The sequence below is a fragment of the Budorcas taxicolor genome, chromosome 12 (genome assembly GCF_023091745.1).
Source record: "Budorcas taxicolor isolate Tak-1 chromosome 12, Takin1.1, whole genome shotgun sequence".
Lineage (NCBI taxonomy): Eukaryota > Metazoa > Chordata > Mammalia > Artiodactyla > Bovidae > Budorcas > Budorcas taxicolor.
This window is the reverse complement of record NC_068921.1, coordinates 52,102,186-52,124,716: the sequence shown is the minus strand read 5'-3', so window position 1 is coordinate 52,124,716 and position 22,531 is coordinate 52,102,186. Positions and strand designations below refer to the sequence as shown.

General features: G+C 41.4%; 1 protein-coding gene across 1 annotated transcript in view; it reads left to right on the top strand.

The window, feature by feature from the left end:
* The window catches only part of MYCBP2 (MYC binding protein 2), a 266,575-nt gene extending 255,111 nt beyond the window's left edge, over positions 1-11,464 (top strand). Inside the window, exons 78-85 of the mRNA XM_052650329.1 lie at positions 145-277; positions 1,523-1,626; positions 2,542-2,730; positions 3,542-3,649; positions 4,769-4,978; positions 7,512-7,619; positions 8,544-8,709; positions 10,672-11,464. Of these exons, the coding sequence (XP_052506289.1) occupies positions 145-277; positions 1,523-1,626; positions 2,542-2,730; positions 3,542-3,649; positions 4,769-4,978; positions 7,512-7,619; positions 8,544-8,709; positions 10,672-10,787 (1,134 nt within the window). The 3' untranslated portion in view covers positions 10,788-11,464. The remainder of the gene's footprint in view (positions 1-144; positions 278-1,522; positions 1,627-2,541; positions 2,731-3,541; positions 3,650-4,768; positions 4,979-7,511; positions 7,620-8,543; positions 8,710-10,671) is intronic.
* Positions 11,465-22,531: the final 11,067 nt, after the last annotated feature.

Below are 22,531 nucleotides of genomic sequence, written 5' to 3'. Positions count from 1 at the left end.
GTGAAGGTTAAAGAGAAGACTAGAAATACCTAAAGTTTCTTAGAGTGCCTAATAAAGCTGTTTTCATTATTGCATAATTAAATTTTATACATTTTCTTTCAGAGTGATAAATTTATTTCCCTCTTTTTTCTAATGATACCATAGGTCTTCAAGGAAGAAGAAGAAGCTATAAAGGTTGACCTTCATGAAGGTTGTGGCAGAACCAAACTCTTCTGGTTGATGGCATTAGCAGATTCTAAAACAATGAAGGCGATGGTGGAATTCCGAGAACACACAGGTAAACAGATTTAGGAGTGAACCATGCCTAGCAAGTAGAGTGAACTATCCCTACTGAGTATGGTTAAACTAGATGTTACTTTAATTTAATTAATATTAAATTTAATAATAATTATTATTAATTATGTGAATAATTTTGAGTGTTTTCTGATAAGTGATTATGACAGCATTGATCACCGTCTATATTTTTATATCAGTGTTCTATATTATAAACTAGCTGTGTGACCTTGAGCAAGTCATTTTATGTGAAACATGAATTTTTCATTTTAATTTTTTTAACTTTTTTAATTTTTTGATTTTTTTCTGGAGTATTCTCAGCTTAAAGGTACATTGAATCTTAGAAATTCCCGATTTTCAGCACCTCTTTAGTCTGCTGTTTATCTGACACAAATTTCTAATTTTGATGTTAGGCATAAATCTAACAAATTTAAATAACTTCATGCTCCAAGAGCATAGTCTTTTTTTCCCTCACTGCTGATTTTTTTCCTCCTATTATTCCTCCATACCATATATTACATTAGTAACTGTTCTAGTGTTTGAACCATCCTTGTAATTATGATATAAACTCTTCATTTAAAAATATATTTTCTGTAAGTATTGCTAAATTCAGTTATTAAATTTAGATTTTTATACAATATTTATGTTTTATAATGAGCTTGGTCTGTATTTTTCAAATCTTGTTTTCTTTCCTTTTGTTGTTTTATGGATTCCGTTCCTTCTTCAGCTATTTCAAATAGATTTCAATTCCTTTCAGATTGCTCTGTTATCTTCAGTTCTCTGGGAATTTTTCTGTTATTCACATTTCATATCCTCTGATAATTTCTCTATATCTTGTAACATTGTTGCTGGGAAAGGTACTTGAATGATTTCTCTTTCTTCCCTGTGTTTTTATTTAATTTTTGTTGCTATATTTTGTCTGATATTGTGGTCTTATAATGAGGGAGCTGACCATAGCTGCTCGACCTGCTGTCTTGACTAGTCTGTTTCTGTGGTAAGGTATAAATAAATCAGTTAATAATTTATTTGTTTTCAGATAGCTCTTTAGTTTCTTATCCTTTTGTGTATGTGTGATTATTTGCTTTGTAATTAGGGCAGCTTACAACCATTCGGCTACAAAACTGCCAGGCTGATTTCTCAATGATAGCAAGTGGTTTCCTGGTTTGCTTTTTTTTTTCTTTTAACTAGTTATAGTAAAATATGTAGAAAACATGCTTAAGGAGGATTTTTCTTTTCTGCTTGTGCCTAGGAAAACCCACCACAAGTAGCTCGGAGGCATGCCGTTTCTGTGGCTCCAGGAGCGGAACGGAGTTATCTGCTGTTGGCAGCGTTTGTTCCGACGCAGACTGCCAGGTGCGTGTGGCATTGGGCCATCACAGTAAGGAATAGCTTACTTATGTGTTCCCTCATGACACCTTCACTTGGTGTAAGTGAGAGTTCGAGCTCAGAATCACTTTTGTTTTCTAAATTAGCATATTACCCATGTCAAGAGTTGGATGTGTTACCAAAGCTGGAGAACGATCAGTTAAAGCCCTCAAACCCAAAGCAATCTCTTTTATGTTTCCCGGCCGTCAGCATTGTATATATTTAACATTTTCTTCTGTGCTAGAAGCAGATAAAGATCTGCTTCATGGGCTGCATTACACATTTTATTCACTTGTTTCCTTGAATTTGTTTAAGCCTAAACATCTATATATGTCCCATGCTATCCAAATACTTTTGATTATTCACTTTAGTTAACAAGAATTTGGATAAAGTCCAGATAATGAAAGATACCTGTGTTTTTTGTAATCCCCATTTTGACGCGGGGTAGTTGGTTGGCAACCCACTCCAGTATTCTTGACTCGGAAATCTCATGGACAGAGGAGCCTGGTGGGCTACAGTCCATGGGTTCACAAAGAGTCAGACACGACTGAGTGACTTAACATACACACAGTTGGTGATTGGATGATTAATGTCAGGAATTTTTTTTTTACTTTCTGGCTATGCATGATAACATAGATTAAAATTGCAGTTCAGTTTTTAATCAGCGTTCTCTTTATGTAAAGTAAAATTTTTTTTAATCACATTAAAAGAAAAATAAACTTTGTTAATAATCCTAAGTTATATTCAAGCAGAGAATAAAAATAACTACTTTGTGGTTATTTAGCCTTTTATCTATTTCCTATGGGAAAGTATCAGGAAATTAACATACTGGATGTAATTTACCAGGCTGTTTGCCTTTTTAAAATATATTTTCTGTGCGGTATTGTAATTCACCTTTAACAGGAGTATGCTAAGATAGCCTGTAGCAAGACCCATCCTTGTGGCCATCCATGTGGAGGTGTTAAAAACGAAGAGCACTGTCTGCCCTGTCTACACGGCTGTGATAAAAATGCCGCCACCCTGAAGCAGGACGCTGACGACATGTGCATGATCTGTTTCACGGAAGCACTCTCGGCCGCGCCGGCCATTCAGGTTGTCTGTGCTTTTAAAGCATTAACTGTCTAGATTTTTCAGTAAGAAGTATGAATGTACTCATCAAGTAAACAAGCGATTGACTCTTTCTTATAATTGGGTGAAACTGTCCCACTAATGTCTACCAGTTTCTTAGAGAGCAAATGCTCTTTTTGTTCTGTGTCCATGTTGTACACTGAGCTTTCGTCTGTGGTTTGTATGAGCCTATATAGTCAAGTGAATGTCTAAAGTGTTCATAAAGGAGAACAATAATAATTATTCAATAGCTTCTCTCTTCTTAATTTCCAAATTCAGCATGGCATTTTACAGCATTATGTAATTGATCCATGCATAATAATACATACCTCTATATATAATGTATTTACATACATCTGTAATATACTAGTAATATTATGGAAGTTACAATTTGCTCAATAAGATTTTCTTTAACATTTACTGGTTGTTTGTTTATATGTTCAGTTCTTGTGACTCTAAGACAATGAGTATTCTCAAAAACAAATCTTAAATTTTTTTTAATCAATAGTTTCTTCTTCTTCTTCCTAAGAGATACAAAACTGAATATTTCTCATTTCTCCCTAACCCAGCTTACTCTCTATAAGGTGATATTGATACATAAATAATGAAAATTGGGAGGAGCTGAAGATCTCGTTTGTAATGTCCCATGAATAACAGAAGGCTGGAATTTCATTCTACCTTATTTCTAGATGTTTCTCTTACCTGCTCTAAATAGCAGCCTACATTGAGTGGCCTGTCAGTTACTCGTATTTATGGTTACTGCATGTGGTTATATCTTCTCCTTTTTTCCTTTAAGCTGGACTGCAGTCACGTATTCCACTTACAATGCTGTCGACGAGTTTTGGAAAACAGATGGCTTGGTCCAAGGATAACGTTTGGATTTATATCTTGTCCCATTTGCAAGGTATGGAAAGCATCAGAAATTATCTACTTTCTATTTATTTTCATTTCTGTCTTCATCTTTTGTCTTTCAAAATAAACACGTGGCAGCATTTCTAGGTGACCTTCCCAGTCTGCTGTGTATCAACAGCCCCCTTCAGTTTCTACTCTGTTCACACAGGTAGCACCTAAGAATATTATAAGATCTGTATCTATTCTAATACATTTCAAGACATTAATTGTCCCTGAAAAGCTAATTAAATTAAACTATTACATCAGAAAATTGATGTAGATATTGTCGTGCATTGAAGGGCACACACCACTGCTTTCAGACCCCTGAGGGTTCAGACCACATGGCATAACAGTGCATGACTACCCAAAAGAAGAATGAGCCTGTGGTGCCAGTAGGTACTCACAGCTGCCACAAAAGAGTAAAACCTGAGCTTGAAGTGCCATTAGGACAGATTCCTTAGAGCGCAGGGAAAATAAGGAGAAAATTCTCCACATTCCGACACATCTCTGCAAAGGTAGTGACCAGAGTAGCAGTTACTTTGGCAGGCTAACAATGCTTAACACAAAAGCTTGTTCACAGATGTGCTTGCACATGGCGTGTAGCATGTAACATGGACTTAGCACAGCCATTGGTAAGACTGAGCCACGTTCAAAAAGACAATAGTATCTTCTCTCCCTTTTCGTTTGGTGCCGCAGAGAAAAGTCACGTTTAGGAAATGATACAGGAAAGTAATAGAGAAATACTATTTGTTCATTTCTATTATGTAACCTGCCCTACCCCCAAGGAACCAAAACACACACACACACACACACACACACACACATTTGTGGCAGCAGGGTAACCTTTCATTCCAGGAACAGCTAAGGCCGCAAGAGATATATTTCATACTCGGAAATATGAAGCTGCTGCACTGGAATTTTCATGTTTGTGCCCCGCTTTCGCTGCTCTTGGGAAAATACAGGCTTGTGAGGACCGTCCAGGATTATTTTTCAATGATATTTTATCTAGGAAATGTTTTCATTATCTCCTAGCACAGTGCTTGGCACTTAGATGAACACCAAGTGTTTGTTGAATTAATAAATAAATGATTCTTTTGAGTAGAGAGTGTTCTTTTTTTTTTTTTAATTTCAGAACAAGATAAATCATATAGTGTTAAAAGACCTGCTTGATCCAATAAAGGAGCTCTATGAGGATGTCAGAAGAAAAGCCCTGATGAGACTGGAATACGAGGGTCTGCATAAGAGCGAAGCTATCACAACTCCTGGTGTGAGATTTTACAACGACCCCGCTGGCTATGCCATGAATAGATATGCATATTATGTCTGTTACAAATGCAGAAAGGTATGCTGCTAATCATAGGACGAGTTTTTAAGAACCAGAGATTACCTATGAGATTAAGAAGTTGAATTGTCACATGATGTCTAATTATTCTCATGCCTACAGTCTGAAGTTAAAAATGAAAACGTTTGGTGCTCTGCTTCAAGTAGACTTTATTTTTTTAGTTTGTTTGGGGCTTTTTTTAGAAATACATACAAATTGTTTCCAGAACATGAAATATTTCTCTGCATAATCTCTTTCCCATCAGTATTGTTTGTTGAATCCAGTTACTTCTTAAATAAACTTCTCTTGCTTAGTTAACTCTTTTGACCTTTCCCTTCTAAAAATCCTTACCTCCTCGGTTTCCAGGACAAGACTTTTCCTGGTATCTTCCTGCCTTTCTGGTGACTCCTCTTTAACTCCCTCGCAGTTTCTTTTTATTCACTACTCTTACATATTGTTTCCCCAGCCATCCATTCTAGCCCAGTAATACCTCCGTGACTTTGGTGATCTGCAGACCCATGCCTTTGCCTACCTGTATTGTTCTGACCCTCCAGAATTTCTGAGATTTAGATATAAATATCCAATTGTCTACCAGACATTTAGATTTCTCACAGATACTTCTGACTCTCTCAATCCCCAGTCTGTATTAACAAAGTCGGTTCTGCCTCTCAATCTCTTCTGAGCTTTTTTCCTTTTTCGTACATCTTCAGCATCCTGAATCATTTCCTTTGGTAATTACAGGAGGAACCTTCTCTCTGGGCTCATTGTGTGGAGCCCCTAACCCCTCCCTCCACTCCATGCTTCACACTTACAATTCCACTAGTCGATGTTGAATCTGACTGTGTCACTGTTCTGCATACAATCCTGTAGCCCGCCCCCCGCCACACACCCCAACTCTCCAAGTCTCATCTCCCAATATGCTTCCATCTGTGCCCTGTGCAGCACATTACGGAACAACTTGCAGCTCCCCAAACTGGGCCGTGTGTGCTCCCTCACTGACATCCTGTACGCCTTTCCATCCCATCCTGTAGGCCTTTCTCTCCCTGGAACGCTCTTCTCTGCCTCCTACTCTGCATCTTACTCTCACCCATGACCCACCCATCCCCACACGCTCTGATGCGTGATCAAATCTGTCTGATCACATTTCTGGATTTGGCTCAGGTTTCTCCTCTCTAGTGTGCCCCGCCCCCTCAGTGCCACCACGCCATTCTGATGTCTTGGATACATCCATCTTAACCCTTCTTATTCTGTATCACAGTGATGTTCACATGTCTCTCTGTCCCACTTGGTAAGTTCCATGGGGATGAAGACAACTTTTTATAATTTCTCTACCTCCAGTAGTTACTGCTTATTAGACACCATTGGAGAATGAAGGAAGGAAGGAAGAAATCAATATATGAAAGATGTGTAGTCTCTCAACATAAGGAAAAGAAAATACAGATAATAAATGGCAGGCTAAATAGATGAAAGCCAGGAAGGCAGACAAATATACACACTCGAGGAAAAACCAGTGTGTACCATTTATTTGTGAACCTTGAATTATTACAAAGAATAAAATATTATTTCTCCGTGTTAAATGCACTGGATCTCATAAATGAATATTGTGCTACCACACAGATGAGAGTCAAATGCCTAGGAAGCCAAGCCAGGAATCTCGAAAAGTGAAACAGCTGGAATAGGCCCCCAGGACAAATAAATATTAAATATTTCTGAGGCCTGATTTAGCCAGTGCATGACCATTTATAACCTCTCTATCATCAATGAAGCCTTGTCTTTCAACCTGTTTTCTAGTACAGATAATAACTTTCTATTGACTCATTTATACAGAATTATGGATACAGTTTCTTTGGCTGTGAGACATGTTATATATGCAGAATGCCCCAATTATAATTCATTGAATTTATTTTGTACCCAAAGCAAATAAAGATAAATTACCCATTGTGATAATTTCATATATTCAGGTATCTGTATTAGATACTGTTGAGTTCCTGCATACAGTGTAGCTCTGTAAGTATGAGCAGTGTTCTGAAAGGAATATCTAAATTTGACTTTCCTTTTTAAAAACTTTTATATGATCATGTTTGATTTTTTTCTTTCCCATTAACCTCAAGATTATAACTTTACACTAATATTTATTTTAGGCATATTTTTAGAGGAGTAGAAGGGAATATGGTATTTAATATTTCAAAAAGGAAAAACTATTCAAACTTTGCCTTGGAAAAGCATAGTTTCTCTTTACTACTTAATATCCTGTTCTTGATATTTATTTGGAGTACTATCCATTCTTTTGTTATTTTGCTATCACAGTTCAGTCTTTGAACTTCCTACGGTAAGCATGAGTCCATTCCAGAATTGCAGAAACCATATTTCTTGTCCTGATCTGTTTCTTACAGCGGCATCCTGTATAGATGTCCGCTTGGCATTGCAAGGGAATGTCTGACAGACAGTGATATTTCCGGAGCCCTCTCGATTTCACTCCCACTGCAGCCACACTGAAGCTCCCATGGCAGAGTTCTCTGTTTGCTGCTGTAATCTAAGTGTCTTCCCTCCTTAGGCATACTTTGGCGGTGAAGCTCGCTGCGATGCTGAGGCTGGACAAGGGGATGATTATGATCCCAGAGAACTCATTTGTGGTGCCTGTTCTGATGTGTCCAGGGCTCAGGTGGGAGAACATTTTATTAGAAGGAACAGTTTAGAAATGTTAAAAATCTGTTTTTTTAGACTGCTACTACTACTAAGTTACTTCAGTCGTGTCCGACTCTGTGCGACCCCATAGACGGCAGCCCACCAGGCTCCCTCGTCCCTGGGATTCTCCAGGCAAGAACACTGGAGTGGGTTGCCATTTCCTTCTCTAACGTATGAAAGTGAAAAGTGAAAGTGAAGTCGCTCAGTCGTGTCCGACCCTCAGCGACCCCATGGACTGCAGCCTTCCAGGCTCCTCTGTCCATGGGATTTTCCAGGCAAAAGTACTGGAGTGGGGTACCATTGCCTTTTTAGACTACTAATATAATAATCATGGGGATGGTATAACAGGCTCCTTCCCCAGTATTTTCTGAGATTTATAGGGCAGAGTATAATTTTCCAGATCATCTTGAATATATTATCTCTTTTGGATGGTATTGGTATTTGCATTTTATAATTTTGTGTCCCATAAAATAATCACCATGTATCAACAAGTAATAAATTTTACTTATTTCGTTTTCTTAAACCTGCAGGCACACTTTTAGGATTTTCTCCATTTCAGTGAAATCTTAACAGTACATCTCTGAGAATGAGAGATAAAAGAAATATTAATAAGTTTTCAATTTTGTTGACCAAGAAGCATTCACAGAGAAATTATATGGATAGCTTATTAAATAAGTTGGTTATTATGGAGCTGGGATTTAAACTTGGGACTTCGTCCAGACCTTTTGGGCCAAGCCACACATTTATTCAGTGTTTTAATGTATGTATCATCAAGTTTTCAGTCAGTTTTGAGAGCTGTGTACACTCTCAAAGCATGAATTCCTGAGCTATGTATATGATTATATTAAGTGCAGTTAAAATAGACTCACCGTAATCTTGCGTTTCTTTTCTTTCACTGTAGATGTGTCCAAAACACGGCACAGACTTTTTGGAGTATAAGTGTCGCTACTGCTGCTCAGTAGCTGTCTTTTTCTGTTTTGGAACAACACATTTCTGTAATGCTTGTCATGATGATTTTCAGAGGATGACTAGCATTCCTAAGGAAGAACTTCCACACTGTCCTGCAGGTATGCTTTCAGTATTTATAAATGTGGTTATGATGCACATGGTCTCTCGTTTTATTTAATGATCCCACGAGAACACTTTGTTTCAAGTGGCAGAAATCCAGTTCAAACTGTCCTAAACAAAGGGAATTCCTCAGCCCTTGCAAGCTTCCGACTTTCTGAGTGAAGTAGACAGATGACCATCAGGAGCGAGGGGCTCAGAGCGTGGGGACTGAGAAGGAAGACAGCTAAGAATTAGCAGAAGGATTGCTGCTCAGTACTAAAGTGCTGTGAGAGGTTTGAAATTATTAATTGATAATAGAACCATTTAAAAGGATTTGGGGGAGCGGGAGTCACACATGTGCGTTTATTGTGAGCAGCTATGAATTTTTTTTGTTTTTAAATGAAGTCTGGAATCAGCACCATAAAGTGGATGAGTGATTTAATAATCTAGAATGGCTGGGAATCGGCAGCAAAGTGAGTGAGCATCAGAGAGCGAAGGGAATTAAAGAAGCCACTGAGAATACGGGGGAAATGATGGTCTTTGGAGGTCAGGCTGAGAGAAAATGAATGTGAAACCAAAAGGAGACTGAAAGAGTCAGAAGAGGTCGGGAGGCTAGTGATCGCAGTAAGGTGGAATACCAGGCTGAACAGAAGCGAGAGCAGCGGAAGGGGAGGTAAAACGTGAACATAGAGGAGACAGATCTAGATCTGGTGAAAGTACACACAGAAACACACACACCACACACACCACATACGCCAGTGTTGCTAAAGCTGGGAAGGGAAACGCACACTCGCATCCGTTGCTTATCAGCATGCAAATGGCAGAACCCTGAGGTCCCTTTCAAAGTTGCAGATTTATCTACCCTTCAGTGATCCCACTTCTGGGGATACACATGTGAGAAAAATACTGAAGAGCAGATACACAGGGTTATTCATTACATCCTTGTTTATAATAATAATACAAATCTGTAAACAGTGCAAGTATCCAATAAGAGGTTGGTTAAACGCTAGTTACTGTGCTCTATTAAAAAATGAAAGGGACTGAGGATGGAGTTTCTATGTACTGAAATGAAAAGATCTGTAGGAGAGGCTATTAAATGAAAAATCAGAGCAATGTGCATAGTATGCTGCCTTTTGTAAGAAGGAGGGAAATGAAAAGATATATTCTATTTGCATTTAAAAAGCACTGGAAAAATTCTAACTGTTGCGGGAAACAGGAAAAATTGGCTAAAAATGGGGCAAAGGTGACTTCTTTTTGTGTGTAATTTTTAAAGTATTTTTAAACCATGTGAAATATATTATCTATTCCAAAACAAAGATAATAAGATGAGTAGGGTTTGTTTGGGTTTTTTTTAGTATGGCTACTCTGCTTGTATCAAATAAAGATTGTAACTGTTCTCCCCCTAAAAGCTTCTTTTTTTTTTTTTTTTTAAAACAATAGAAGTCCTTTATGACTTTGGAAGAAGCAGGATGAGAATAATGTGAGACTAGAGTGTTTAGGGTAATCGTCATGATAAACAGGAGGGGGAGTGTTGAGCTAAGGTCAACGAAAGAAGGGTGTGAAAAGGGGACAGTGTTGTATGGACAAGGACAAGAGTCCAGATTAAGAAGTTGAAGAGAATCTCTCTGTCTATCCATTCCTTTCTAGAAGATTTATTGACTGCCTTGTTGGTACCAGGGAACTTAGTCTTCACAGCACTTGTGAGTTAGGTATTGATGAGGGCCTAGGAGTCAGAAATATTATGTTAACTTTGCCTCAGTTTCCTTATCTGTAAAATGGGATATTTTCTGCCTCTGTGGCTCTTAGAGAATTAAGTGGATTGCTATATTTGAACACCGCCTCAACAGTAAGCACACAAACCTCTGCAGGTGTTTTTACTTTCGTTTTGATTTTAATATTCTTATTTTATTACCATCACATTAGATTTGTGTGTGTGTGTGTGTTTTAATTATATTCTTTTGCCTCCTTCAAAACGTGTACAGGTCCCAAAGGCAAACAGTTAGAAGGAACCGAATGTCCTCTCCATGTTGTTCATCCTCCCACTGGAGAAGAGTTTGCTCTGGGTTGTGGAGTGTGCAGAAATGCTCACACTTTTTAGACCACTCAGATTCCTTTGTCTACAGAGAGAGAAGTTGCCTTCATCTCCCAAGCGGATGTGGTGAAGTTTAAACTCTGCTCAGGATAAGGATGGGACCATTTTTACATCCATAAAAATAAACCATTCACAGTGCAAGAAGGATGCCAAATACCATGTACATAATTCTTGCTATGGAAAGTTTCCCCATTGTTTCAGTTTATCTTCTTTTGAACCAAGACATCAAACTTGTGAGGTGTTTGCATGTGGCCATTATCGTCATTGGCCTGTGAAGCATTGGACATTTATAGATAATTGATATCAAAGAATTGCCATGCCCATGGACTAAGAATGATGCTGGCTTTCAAGCAAAAAAAAGAAAAATAATCATTGTTTATTGTATACTGCCTTTTTGTAATCCTGTACAATTGCATCACGGGTGGGGATAAAAAGAGGAATATTCTGTTTTATTTCCTAGACTGTTATTTAAAAAACAAAATGTGTTAGGATGGCATATAAATGTAATAAGTATCACTGTATATAAAGATATCAATGTTTGTCCTGTATAAGAATTACTAAATTACAAATGCAGTTTCATTTAAACTTCTAGGTTAAGTTTGAGCCTGAAATTTTAATGAAGTGCAATACTGAGTGTGCCTCATTATCTCGCAGCTGTAAACATATTGGAATGTACATGTCAATAAACCACTGTACATTTTTATACAGTGATGAAGTCTATCAAGTGTGTATAGTGTTGACTTGGGAAAGACAGTCTAAATACCTAGGTCTAAAACCTCTATCCAGTTTTCCTTGGAAAGGAATTTACTAACATAGCACAAATCATAACTTTTATAACTTTTAGGGAAAATAAGAGTAGTAATGATGTACAGTGCTGGAATCTTAACTAAACACTGGAGGGAGAGATGGATGGATACATGGATGGATAAATAGATATAAATGGACATATGCCAGAGATAGAAGAAAACATTTAGGAAATTGACCAACCTCCACTTTCTTAGCCAGGATCTTTTTGAACTTTTATAACATGATCAACAAAAATCACTAGTTTGTTTTTATTACAGACTGTGTGTTTTGGTAGATCATTTTTTACAGTTAAATCAGATTATATTTATTTTATGAGACCAACAAAAGTTTTGATCAGTTTTGTTCTAAATTCCTGCTGTTGAAAATATATAATTTATTAGTATCCATTATTTTAATGCCATTTGTTAAGCATTCATGAGAAATTTTAAATAATCTTTGCCTTGAGGGAACTTAAAATATAAAGAAAAGATCAAGTCTGAGCACAGATAATTAATTAGAGAATCTTGTAATAAATCACATAAAAATTTCCAAGGCAAATGCTTTAGGGTTTAGGAAAGATGGTTGGTGGTGGTATTTTGTTTTTGTTATTTTTGTTGTTGGGAGTGGGGTTAGCTAAGAGGCCCTTTAAGCTGCCTCTTGAAAAATAAATAGCATATCAAAGGCAGAGATGTAGAGAAAGGCCTGAGGAAAAAAGTAGGTGCACAGAAAATTCTAGAATGTGATAGAACAGTGTGAGTAGTCAAACTTTCCTGGTGTTGAAAACCTTACTGCAAAAAAAAAAAAAAGAATCTGAAGATTACAAAAACTGAAAGTGAAAGTCACTCAGTCCTGTCTGACTCTTTGCGACCCCAAGGACGATACAGACCATGGAATTCTCCAGGCCAGAATACTGGAATGGGTAGCCTTTCCCTTCTCCAGGGAGCTTCCCAACCCAGGGATCAAACCCAGGTGTCTCACAAAGACTGGTGTGATGCAGTTCGTGCAGGGAGGGGCCTGCTGAGCCAGAATGAACTTTGAAACGGTACAAAATTCCCCTTTCATCTAAATAAGGTACGTCTGAACCATCCCTGAAAAAGTAATGACAATACTTTCTTTCAAAATCTCTCAGGAGAAGGACATTATGCAAACTTTCTTTGTGTTAGTGACAGTGCCCCAAAGTTGCAAGCCACATTTAATTGCCCAGTGTGTTCAAAAGTGAAGGGAGTAATTTGTTACTGAGGGCATTTCTGGTGGTCCCAAGTCAAACCAAAAGGGTTGCAGGCAGGACTAGTTCAATTTCAACTTTCAGAATACTTTGGATTAATCATTCTGGAAGAAACCCTGATACCTGAAGAAGAAAAGGGTGCTGAATGCATTCACATGTTACTAAGCCCTCCCAGTTAGTCTTTGACAAAGGGCCAGATGGGACTCTCTCCCTAAATTCAAAAAGATTCCAGAGCCTTCAGGGCAACACAGCCGTTTTCTTCAAGAGTCATTCTGCCCTGCTGATGTTGGGCAACAGGTATCAGGAAGGGACGGTGACACTGCTCCCAGACAGCCCCGCAGCCTGGCTTCCACCTCAGCAAAGCTCTCCCTCTCCCTCCTTTCCCAGCCCTGCCTTCCACAGTAATCCTGTCCCACTCCCAGGCCTGTGGGAGGATTCTGAGGGCACAGGCTCAGGACTGGCTTTCAGAGTTTCCAGAAAGCACAAGTAGGTCAGAGACAGAAGCAGTTCCTAGGTTCACCCTAGAAAACCAGATATGATGAGGCTGTGGTGAACACATCTGACTTAAACTCATCAGCCACAGGAATGAAACTTAAGAATGCCACACAGATAGGAGGCGTCACAGACACTTGCGAACTGTAATCTGTAAAAGTAGGAAGAGGGAAGGAAAACCATGGAACTGGCTTGACTGGCATGAGCCGTCTCAAGTGAATACTGCTGTTAATAGCAAGGATAAAAACAGCAAAGCCCTGAAACATTCTCTCAGTGACTCCAGTTTCTCTCTGTTTTTGAGGAAACTATTTTTAGTCGTATTCCAAACGTCGCAAAACCAGAAAAGCATTTTATGAATAAGTACGTTCTGACTAAGCACAGAAGGCCGATGGGTCGGCCATACACTTGGCTCAAGCATACTGTGCCCCCAGGTTTCAGATGCTGTGCAGGGAACACACCAGGCAGGAAACGGCAGAATCATGAGAGCAAGTGTTGGAGATTCTGGAAATAAACTTTTTCTGTTATATTTTCAGACCTGGAAAAAGCCAGTTTTCTTAAGCAGCTTTCTGGCCAGTCTCTTTAGGTCTAAAAATTCCTTATTCTATCAGTAAGCATTTTTGAAAAATATATGCAGTTCTCTATTAACTTTTCACATACAATGATTACTTATTCTCCTTCTTTTTCAGCTTTTTTCAGCCCGACATCTCTCTCTGGCCACTCTGTCACTGAATTCCACCATTACCTAGTCACACGTGTTTCTGACGGTGGTGACAGGATGGAAAAATACCACTCCTTTTCCTGAGAACTGCCAACAGTACAACCACAGTCAGAGGACTTGGGTTCAAGTCGAGTCAGCCTCGGTTTTGACTGTGTTACCTTAAGTCAGTCACTAATTCCTTTTGGTCATAGTTTCTCAGAAGTAATAATATCTAATCTAAGTCAGTTGAGAAAGCGTTCACAAAAGTGCTTTAACCCACACGAAGTATTATTCGAAAGTGAAGAGCAAAGAAGAACATTTATTCAACACCTCCTCAACAGCAGGCATTAAATTCTAAGCATTTTATTTAATCCTTCCAGCAACTCCATTGCTTCCCCCAAAAGAGCTGCTAAGCAGACAACTGAGTAGGTAAAACATTAATCTCATTTCAGCAGATGGTTTTAATCTCATTTCAGCGGCTTAAAGAAGTTAAAGAACTTGCATTCGGTTTCAGCTAATCTAATACAGATTTGGCTGGACAAAAACCTGAGAGGGGAATCCAGATCTTACTGTTTTGTCGTTATGATTTGTCCAACTCTCTGCGACCCCATGGACTACATACAGCAAGCCAGGCTTGCCTGTCCTCCACTATCTCCCGAGTTTGCCCAAACCCCAAATCTTCCTACCCCATCATACTATTACTATAACATTACCAACTGCTCTGATGAAAAGAAGTCATATGAAGTGGTACCTGGAAACCAGTAAAATGGGCAAGAGTCAAAAGGGAACAAAACAGGCTTTGCCTCCAGGACAGTGCAAGGTAGATCTGGAAGGACCCGGCTCCCATCTCCTTCTGGGATGGGGGGGCAGGGGGCGGGGGTGTGGGGGTGTTGCGGGGGAGGGGTCAGCCAACAGTCCGCACCTGCACCTCCTAGGAGATCTACCGCAGCACAGCATTTGGTCCAAAGCCACCCTCTTCCCCTGCAGCCCTGGCCAGTGAAAGACAGAACATGGCAGGGTACAGGACCAGGCCATTTCTGCCTAAAGAATCGCTCTTTTCTGGGCCATCTTTTTTTTCTTTTATTTGACTGTGCTAGGTCTTTGTTGCAGCACTTGGGCCCTTCGTTGCTGCAAGCAGGCTTTCTCTAGTTGCAGCAAGCCGGGGCTAGTCTCAGGGCAGGTAGGCTCAGTAGCTGTGGCTCATGGGCTTAGTTGCCCCACAGCAGGTGGGATCCTAGTTCCTGGATCAGGGATCGAACCTGTGTCCCCCACACTGGCAGGCGGATTCTTAACCACTGGGCCACCAGGGAAGTCCCTTTCCTGGGGCCATCTGTATACCAGCACTTGGGCTAGCCTAGCGGAGGGAGAGTCCTACAGCCCTGCTGCAATCAGAGGCTTTTCCTGCCCCTCACTCCTCCCTGTCCTTTCATAGATGCCAACCTGCACGGCAGTCTGAAAGCTCTCCCTGCCCCCTCGGGCTCCCCCACCCGTTGCTCTGTCATAGGCACCCCCCAACACACAGATTCTTTGCCCTTCTAACGTTATCCTGGCGTCCGCCTCCTAGAGGACTTCGCTGACTGACACAGAAGGATAATATATTTTAAATGACTTATGGCTGCTTCACTTCACAAGTGACATAAGGTAACTTAGAAAAAAAATACATAGACTATAACAGAGATACTGGATGGAGTTACACTGAAGAAAGATTACGAAAGGAAATCAAAGCCAAGATTAGAGGAGAGTATGCAGAAAGTAGCCATGCAGTCTCCCAGCACGGCTTGAGAGGAGGCCATCAGCTGCACAGTACATTTGTTAGCTAACGAAGCAGGGAAAGAAACATGCCCAGTCACTGCTTACAATGTCCATTTCCTCAAAAAGAGCAGGGATGGATAAGTTTTGACAAGCATAAGTGAAAAAGGCATTTCAGGGAGAGAGTGTGGTGACAGCTAAGGCGTTGATGTGTTCCTTGAGGAGGAAGTAAGCTGTTTTGCTTCATTAAGTCATTTAATAAATAGCTGAGCACCTGTTCTATATCCACACTTGACAGGACATGCTCACGAGGCTGTGTTCCCACTTGCTTGGTAACCGTGACTTACACGTAGAGTGTGCCTGGGAAGTGAAATGTACAAGTTAGTTAATACGTGCGGCGCTGGGCCAGCTCCTACAGACGAGACAGTTGCAGAACAAAAATAGAGAATATGTGAGTAACACAACATTACGAACCGTAATCGAAGTTTGCTAATAATAAAAGAGAGCATTTGTTGAAGGCTTACAGTGGCCAGTCACTGTGCAGTGCTTGAGTGTGGTGGACAGAATCTGCTTCAGCTTTGTCGCTCAGTTGTGTCTGACTCTGTCAAAGCTCAGGGCTGCTGGTATGATCTGGATCCTCTGGTTTATAATCAAACTCACCTATGAAAGCCCTCTTGTCACTCTCTGATTCACCTCTTAGAATTCTTCCTCCCCTGCAATGTAGATCTTCCCATCTACTCCCCAGGACAGGTTTATTATACGTGCAACATGGCTGAAGTCCAGCTTGCTACACCGAAGTCCTGTCCTGTCATGTTCTTTCACTCTTTGAAGAAATATATATTGAGCAAGGAACTCTTCCAGGAGCCTAGGATCTGCAAGTCAGCCAGACTAAGACTCATGGTGCTTATTATATCTGAGTGGGATGTCACACAACAGACGCGCAAAATATAATTTGCTAGGAGGTGGTATGTGCTGTGAAAGAGGCAAAGGAGGTCAAGGGGGCTCGAGAGTTGTTTTCACTGTTTTGTCCTGGTTTTATTTATTTTTTTGGTTTTGGGAGTTCATTGTTGAATTTGATTAACTAATATTTCTTTCTGAATTTTTGTACTTATAAGAGAAATGGTGCTTCAGTTTTCCTTTCTTTGGGAATCATGAACATACTAGCTTCATAAAATGACCTGGGCAGCTTTTCCTCGTTATGCTTTTTTCTCAGACAACTTGCAGCAGGACTAACTCTTACTTGGAAGTCTGGCAGGGCTCACAGGTAATTCCATCTGTGTGTGTCTGTGTGCTCAGTTGTTCAGTTCTGACTCTTTGTGACCCCATGGACTGGAGCCTGCTAGGCCCCTCTGTCCGTGGGATTTCCCAGGCAAGAATACTGGAATCTAGTCATTTGGGAGGGAAGGGCTTTGCTAATTACATCAATGTTTATTGATCTATTCAAATTCTCTACTTCTTCCTGTCAATTTTGGCATTTTATATTTTTCTAGACTTTGTTTCAGCTAGGCTTTCTATTTTATTAGCTAATAATTATTTACAACATACTTTATTATTTTGAATACCTATAGTGGCTACATTTGGAGAAAGCAATGGCACTCCACTCCAGTACTCTTGCCTGGAAAATCCCATGGGCGGAGAAGCCTGGAAGGCTGCAGTCCATGGGGTCGCTGAGGGTCAAACACGACTGAGCGACTTCACTTTCACTTTTCACTTTCATGCATTGGAGAAGGAAATGGCAACCCACTCCAGTGTTCTTGCCTAGAGAATCCCAGGGACGGCGGAGCCTGGTGTGCTGCCGTCCATGGGGTCACACAGAGTCGGACACGACTGAAGTGACTTAGCAGCAGCAGCAGTAGCAGTGGCTACATTAATATGTGTTCCCCCTTTAAAAAATCCTGTATTTTGCTAATTTGCAACATTTTCTTAATCAGTCTGACTAGAGTTGTATCTGCCTTACTAACTTTTATTTGAACTAGCTTTTGTTTTGATAATCTGTTTGTTGTTGTTCAGCGGCTCAGTCATATTAGACTCTGTGACCCCATGGATGGCAGCACGCCAGGCTTCCTTGTCCTCCGCCCCCTCCTGGAGTTTGCTCAAACTCATGTCCATTGAGTCGGTGGTGCCATCCAACTATCTCATCCTCTGTCATCCCTTTCTCCTCCGGCCCTCAATCTTTCCCAGCATCTGGGTCTTTTTCAATGAGTCGGTTCTTCACATCAGGTGGCCAAAGTATTGAAGCTACAGCTTTAGCATCAGTCCTTCCAGTGAGTATTCAGGGTTGATTTCCTTTAGGATTGACTCGCTTGATCTCTTTGCAGTCCAAGGGATTTTCAAGTCTTCTCCAGCACCACAGTTCAAAAGCATCAATTCTTCAGCACTCAGCTTTCTTTATGGTCCAACTTTCACATCTGTACATGACTACTGGAAAAGCTACAGCTTTGATTACAGGGATCTTTGTCAGCAAAATAATGATTCTGCTTTTTAATATGCCGTCTAGGTTTGTCACTGCTTTTCTTCCTTATTTTTCCCTGTCTTGTCTTTATTATTTATTTCTCTTCCAGTTATCTATTACGGTATGACGAACCACTCATTACTTTCTGACTGAGACAGGTGTTCATTATTGTCTGCTGGCGTTCGCTAGGCGTTGCCCTGATCTTGGGTGGCCCTGGCCTGCAGCAGCTTGGAGTGGGGCCTGGGTTCTCAGCCAGGGATTGAGGTCGGGTCGTGGTGGTGAAAGCAGCAGGGCCTAGCCACTAGGCCAGTGGTCAGTGACAAGGGCCCTGACCCTTTGGCTTTGCAGAAAAGAATTTCCACAAAGACGGAAAGTAGTGAAGCAAGTATACAGTACATGGGGATAGGCACATGGACAGACTCAGAGGGAGAGTCGCTGAACTGCGCCCTTGTGGCAGATTGAATCACTTTTACAGGGTATTTCTTCCTGGCTTCCTTTGGCCAGTCATTTTGATTTACCGGGTTCACAGTCCATATTTAGTGTATCTCAGGATCCTCCCACATGAGCGCAGGCATCTTTTAGCTAAACTAGATTCTACCAAAGAGGCTGTGGGAGCCTGGCATTAGTGAGCACCACTGCCCTTTGGCCTCCAAGGAGTCTTTCTGTGCATGTATGGTCCGGGAGGTCTCCTGACTTCGGAAAGGAGAAGTATGTGGTCTGAGCAGGGCCCAGCCTCCTCCCTTAATTGCCCTGCTGTTCTTGTCTTGGAGTTTCAGTCGATAGAGAATGAATCTCCAATTGCTTTACCCTGGGGAGTCCCATCTTCCTCCGGCCTCAGCCCCATGAAGCTTTGTTCTCTTCCATTTTGGTGACTAGTTCTAGCACACTGACCAAAGAATAAGCATTGACTTGGAGATATTGATTTTGAAGACAGATTTGAGGCAATTAGAAAGGCTTCAGTACAGAAAAATAAAAATAAAATAGAGGGAAAGTTAGGAAATAAAGAGATATGAGAGGCAAACCTCCATGCAAACAAATCCCAAATAATATATGCAGATAGTCTCACCTCAGGAGATGGAACATAACTTTCTCCAACCTTTTAGTGTGAGGTGAACCCAGAGACGTCCTCCCAAAAAGGATAGTCTGGAAAGGGAGAAAAAAAAAAAAAATTACATATCTTGACTTAAAAAAAAAAAAAAGCACAATGTGACAGTTGCAAGTTAAGCTTCATTTAGGGGAAAATGAGGACTGCAGCCTAGGAGACAACACCTCAGATAGCACTGAGAAATTGCTCCAAAGAGGTATAGGAGAAGGTCAGTATATATGTGATTTTGGTGAAGGGAGAGTACATGCAATCAAGCACATATTTTTTCCAGAAGGTTTCTGCAAGTCTGGTGAAGCTTTCTGCTAGTCACAAGGAACAGCCATCACCATGAAAAATTTTAGTGCTGTTCTAGACATGAGGGGGCTTCCCAGGTGACGCCCGTGGTAAAGAATCTGCCTGCCAGTGCAGAAGATACAAGAACTGTAGGTTTGATTCCTGGGTCGGGAAGATCCCCTGGAGGAGGGCATGGCATCCCACTCCAGCATTCTTGCCTGGAGTATCCCGTGGACAGAGGAGCCTGGCAGGCTACAGTCCAGAGGGTATCAAAGAGTCAGACAGGACTGAAGTGACTTCACACGCATGTATATTAGATATAAGGAGGTATAAGAACTGGGCTCATAAAATCAGTTCCTGAAAATATCCGAAGACCTGTTATGCCAGATGTTCCCCAGAGCACGGAGTGCCCCATTTCTGTTCTCCACCCTGACTCATTTCAGAGGGTCTTGAAAATCAGCAGCTGCAGCAGCACATGATTTAATCCTGGTAGAGACAGATGGCAAGTGCCAGTTTGTAGTTGATCTCAAACTCTGATGAATGTTAGCCTCAGTAGAGAGAAATCCTTTGACAGTATGTATCCTTGATATGATACGATGACAGTGATACTTTATTCATGTGTGTCCTTCCTCTGAAATACTCATAACCTCAGTCTGACCATGAATGAGAAAACAAGAGACAGACCCCAGTTGAGGAACATTCTACAAAATTCTGGAACAGTGCTCCTAAAAACTGTGAAGGTCATCGAAACAAAGAATTATGAGATGGTATTGAAAGAACTACTCAACATAACCTAACCTATCCTGATCATCCCAGCAGATGGTTCACACTATCTGCAGAGAATTTAAAAACAATAATAAATCTGACTCTTTGTTGGTTTGTTTTTTATTACCACTTGTACCAACAATCCTAAACTGGGTTGGTAACAAAATATTCTTCCTTGCTGGACCAGATTACTCAACAGCCACCCTCTCCCTTCCCCAGACAGTGTCACCGATCTTGAAAAACAGAACTGAAAAATTTAAGTATTGACTAATTTTGCATTTATTTATGGCTATGCTGGGTCTTCATTGTACGCAGGATTTTCTCTAGTAGCAGCAAGTGAGGGCCCCCCTCTAGCTGTGGTGTGAGGGCCTCTTACTGCGGTGGTTTCTCTTGTGGAGCACAGGCTCTCAGGCACACCCCTGGTTTCAGAAGTTGGAGACTACAGCACAGGCTCAATACCTGTGGCACAAGGGCTTAGCTGCTCTGCAGCACGTGGGATCTTCCCAGAACAGGGCTTGTACCTGTGTTTCCCGCAATGGCAGCAAGATTCTTCACCACTGAGACACCAGGGAAGCCCTCGGCTGGTTTTAAAATAAGCACAAGTTGCTTTTTGCAAAAAGGGCAAATAAAATCTTTAAATAACAGTAACAGGGAAGGAAAGGAAGCATTAGATATTGGTAAAGTGAGCCAAGGTCCCACCCTTGTCTTTAGGGAGAGAAGAGACTGTCATGAGGCTTTAAAAGGGGGCTACAATTGGAGTATGAACGTTTTAATGAGATACAGTGTTTACTAGTTATGTGTTTTGCTGATCGTTTATTCTGTTAAAGTAAGTTTAAATAAATATGTCTGTATTTGACTTGTGTTTCTTCTTGTAACTATTATCATTGCCCTTCTTCCTCTTGTCCTTCCTCATCCAGTCAAGGAGGAACCTAAAAAATGTCGCAGTGCAAGTCCAGACACAGTATTTTGTTGCCAGACTTTGTTCCCTTTGACTTTTGATCTGATGGCCAGGCCTTAACAGAAAACAGTGGCATTTTCCCACAATGACTCTCACGGTACTTTTATCCACGCCTTCCTAGCTCAAGTTTGCGGGGAGTAGAAGAGTGCTGGGATGCCTGGTTTTCACTGTCTTCCAGTCTCTTACACACCGGGCAGATCTTTGACAAGACATCTATGATGAAAAATTATTTTTGAGGGGAATGGGGATGGTGCATGATTCAAGTTAGATTTTTGCACCTAAGGATAGTTTAAGAAAACCCAGTATCCCCAAATCCAAACTTTGAAAACAAGCTAACCAGGTAGCAGTTACACACAAAGATGCCTCTACTTACAAAAGCCTTCACCGGAGTTTTCTTTTATCCGCCATCGACTCCCTTACACTATTCTTACTGTGTTTCAGAAAGCTATTTACAAATGTCACGAGTCTGTCTACTTTAAAAAGGCGATTTTTAAAATATCACCCGTCATCCCAGCGTTCAGTGTCACCATTCTGCTTTAATGCCCCGCCATATAACACCTTATGTATACAAGATGCATATTATCATAGAATGCCAAGGATGGTCTATTTTGTGTGTATTGTTACAAGCTGTGTTTTACCTCCTCCCGTGACGTGAGCGGGCGTGGCCATCGGAGGCCCAGCCTCCCACGCGGAGGTGTGTCCGCTGCCGCGGCTAGTTTACCGGTCGGCCAGAACCAGCTGCAGCCCGCCCCAGGGACTCTACTTTCTTGTAGCTGCTCCGCCTCCCTAAACTTTCCACTTTGCACCGCAGTCTGTTAGGCATCTAGCTGGCTCCAGCCCCCCTCACGTTCGGCTTCAAGACGCAAAAAAACAAGACAAAACAAAAAACCTAAAAGCCGCAGTCACGTTTCGGGGAGGAAGGCTGCCGACACTCCCCGGGGAACCAGGAGACCGAGCCCCCAGCCGTGCGGGACGGAGCGCGCTCCCGCGTGGGTGCGGCCCCTTCGGGTTCCCTGGCTCATCCTCCTGGAACTCGCCGCGGCGGACGCGCGCCCGCCCCCCTAGGCGGGGACGCGCCGCCGGGGGAAGCGCGCGGCCGCGAGCCCGGGCGCCATTTTGGTTTCTGTCTCTGGGCCGCGGCGCCGAGAACCTACGCGGTGGCTGCAGCTCCCTGCAACCGTCCCTCTCCCGGCGACGAAGGGACCCAGGAGAAGGACACGGATGGCGCGAGACTGAGGAGGGCGGCTT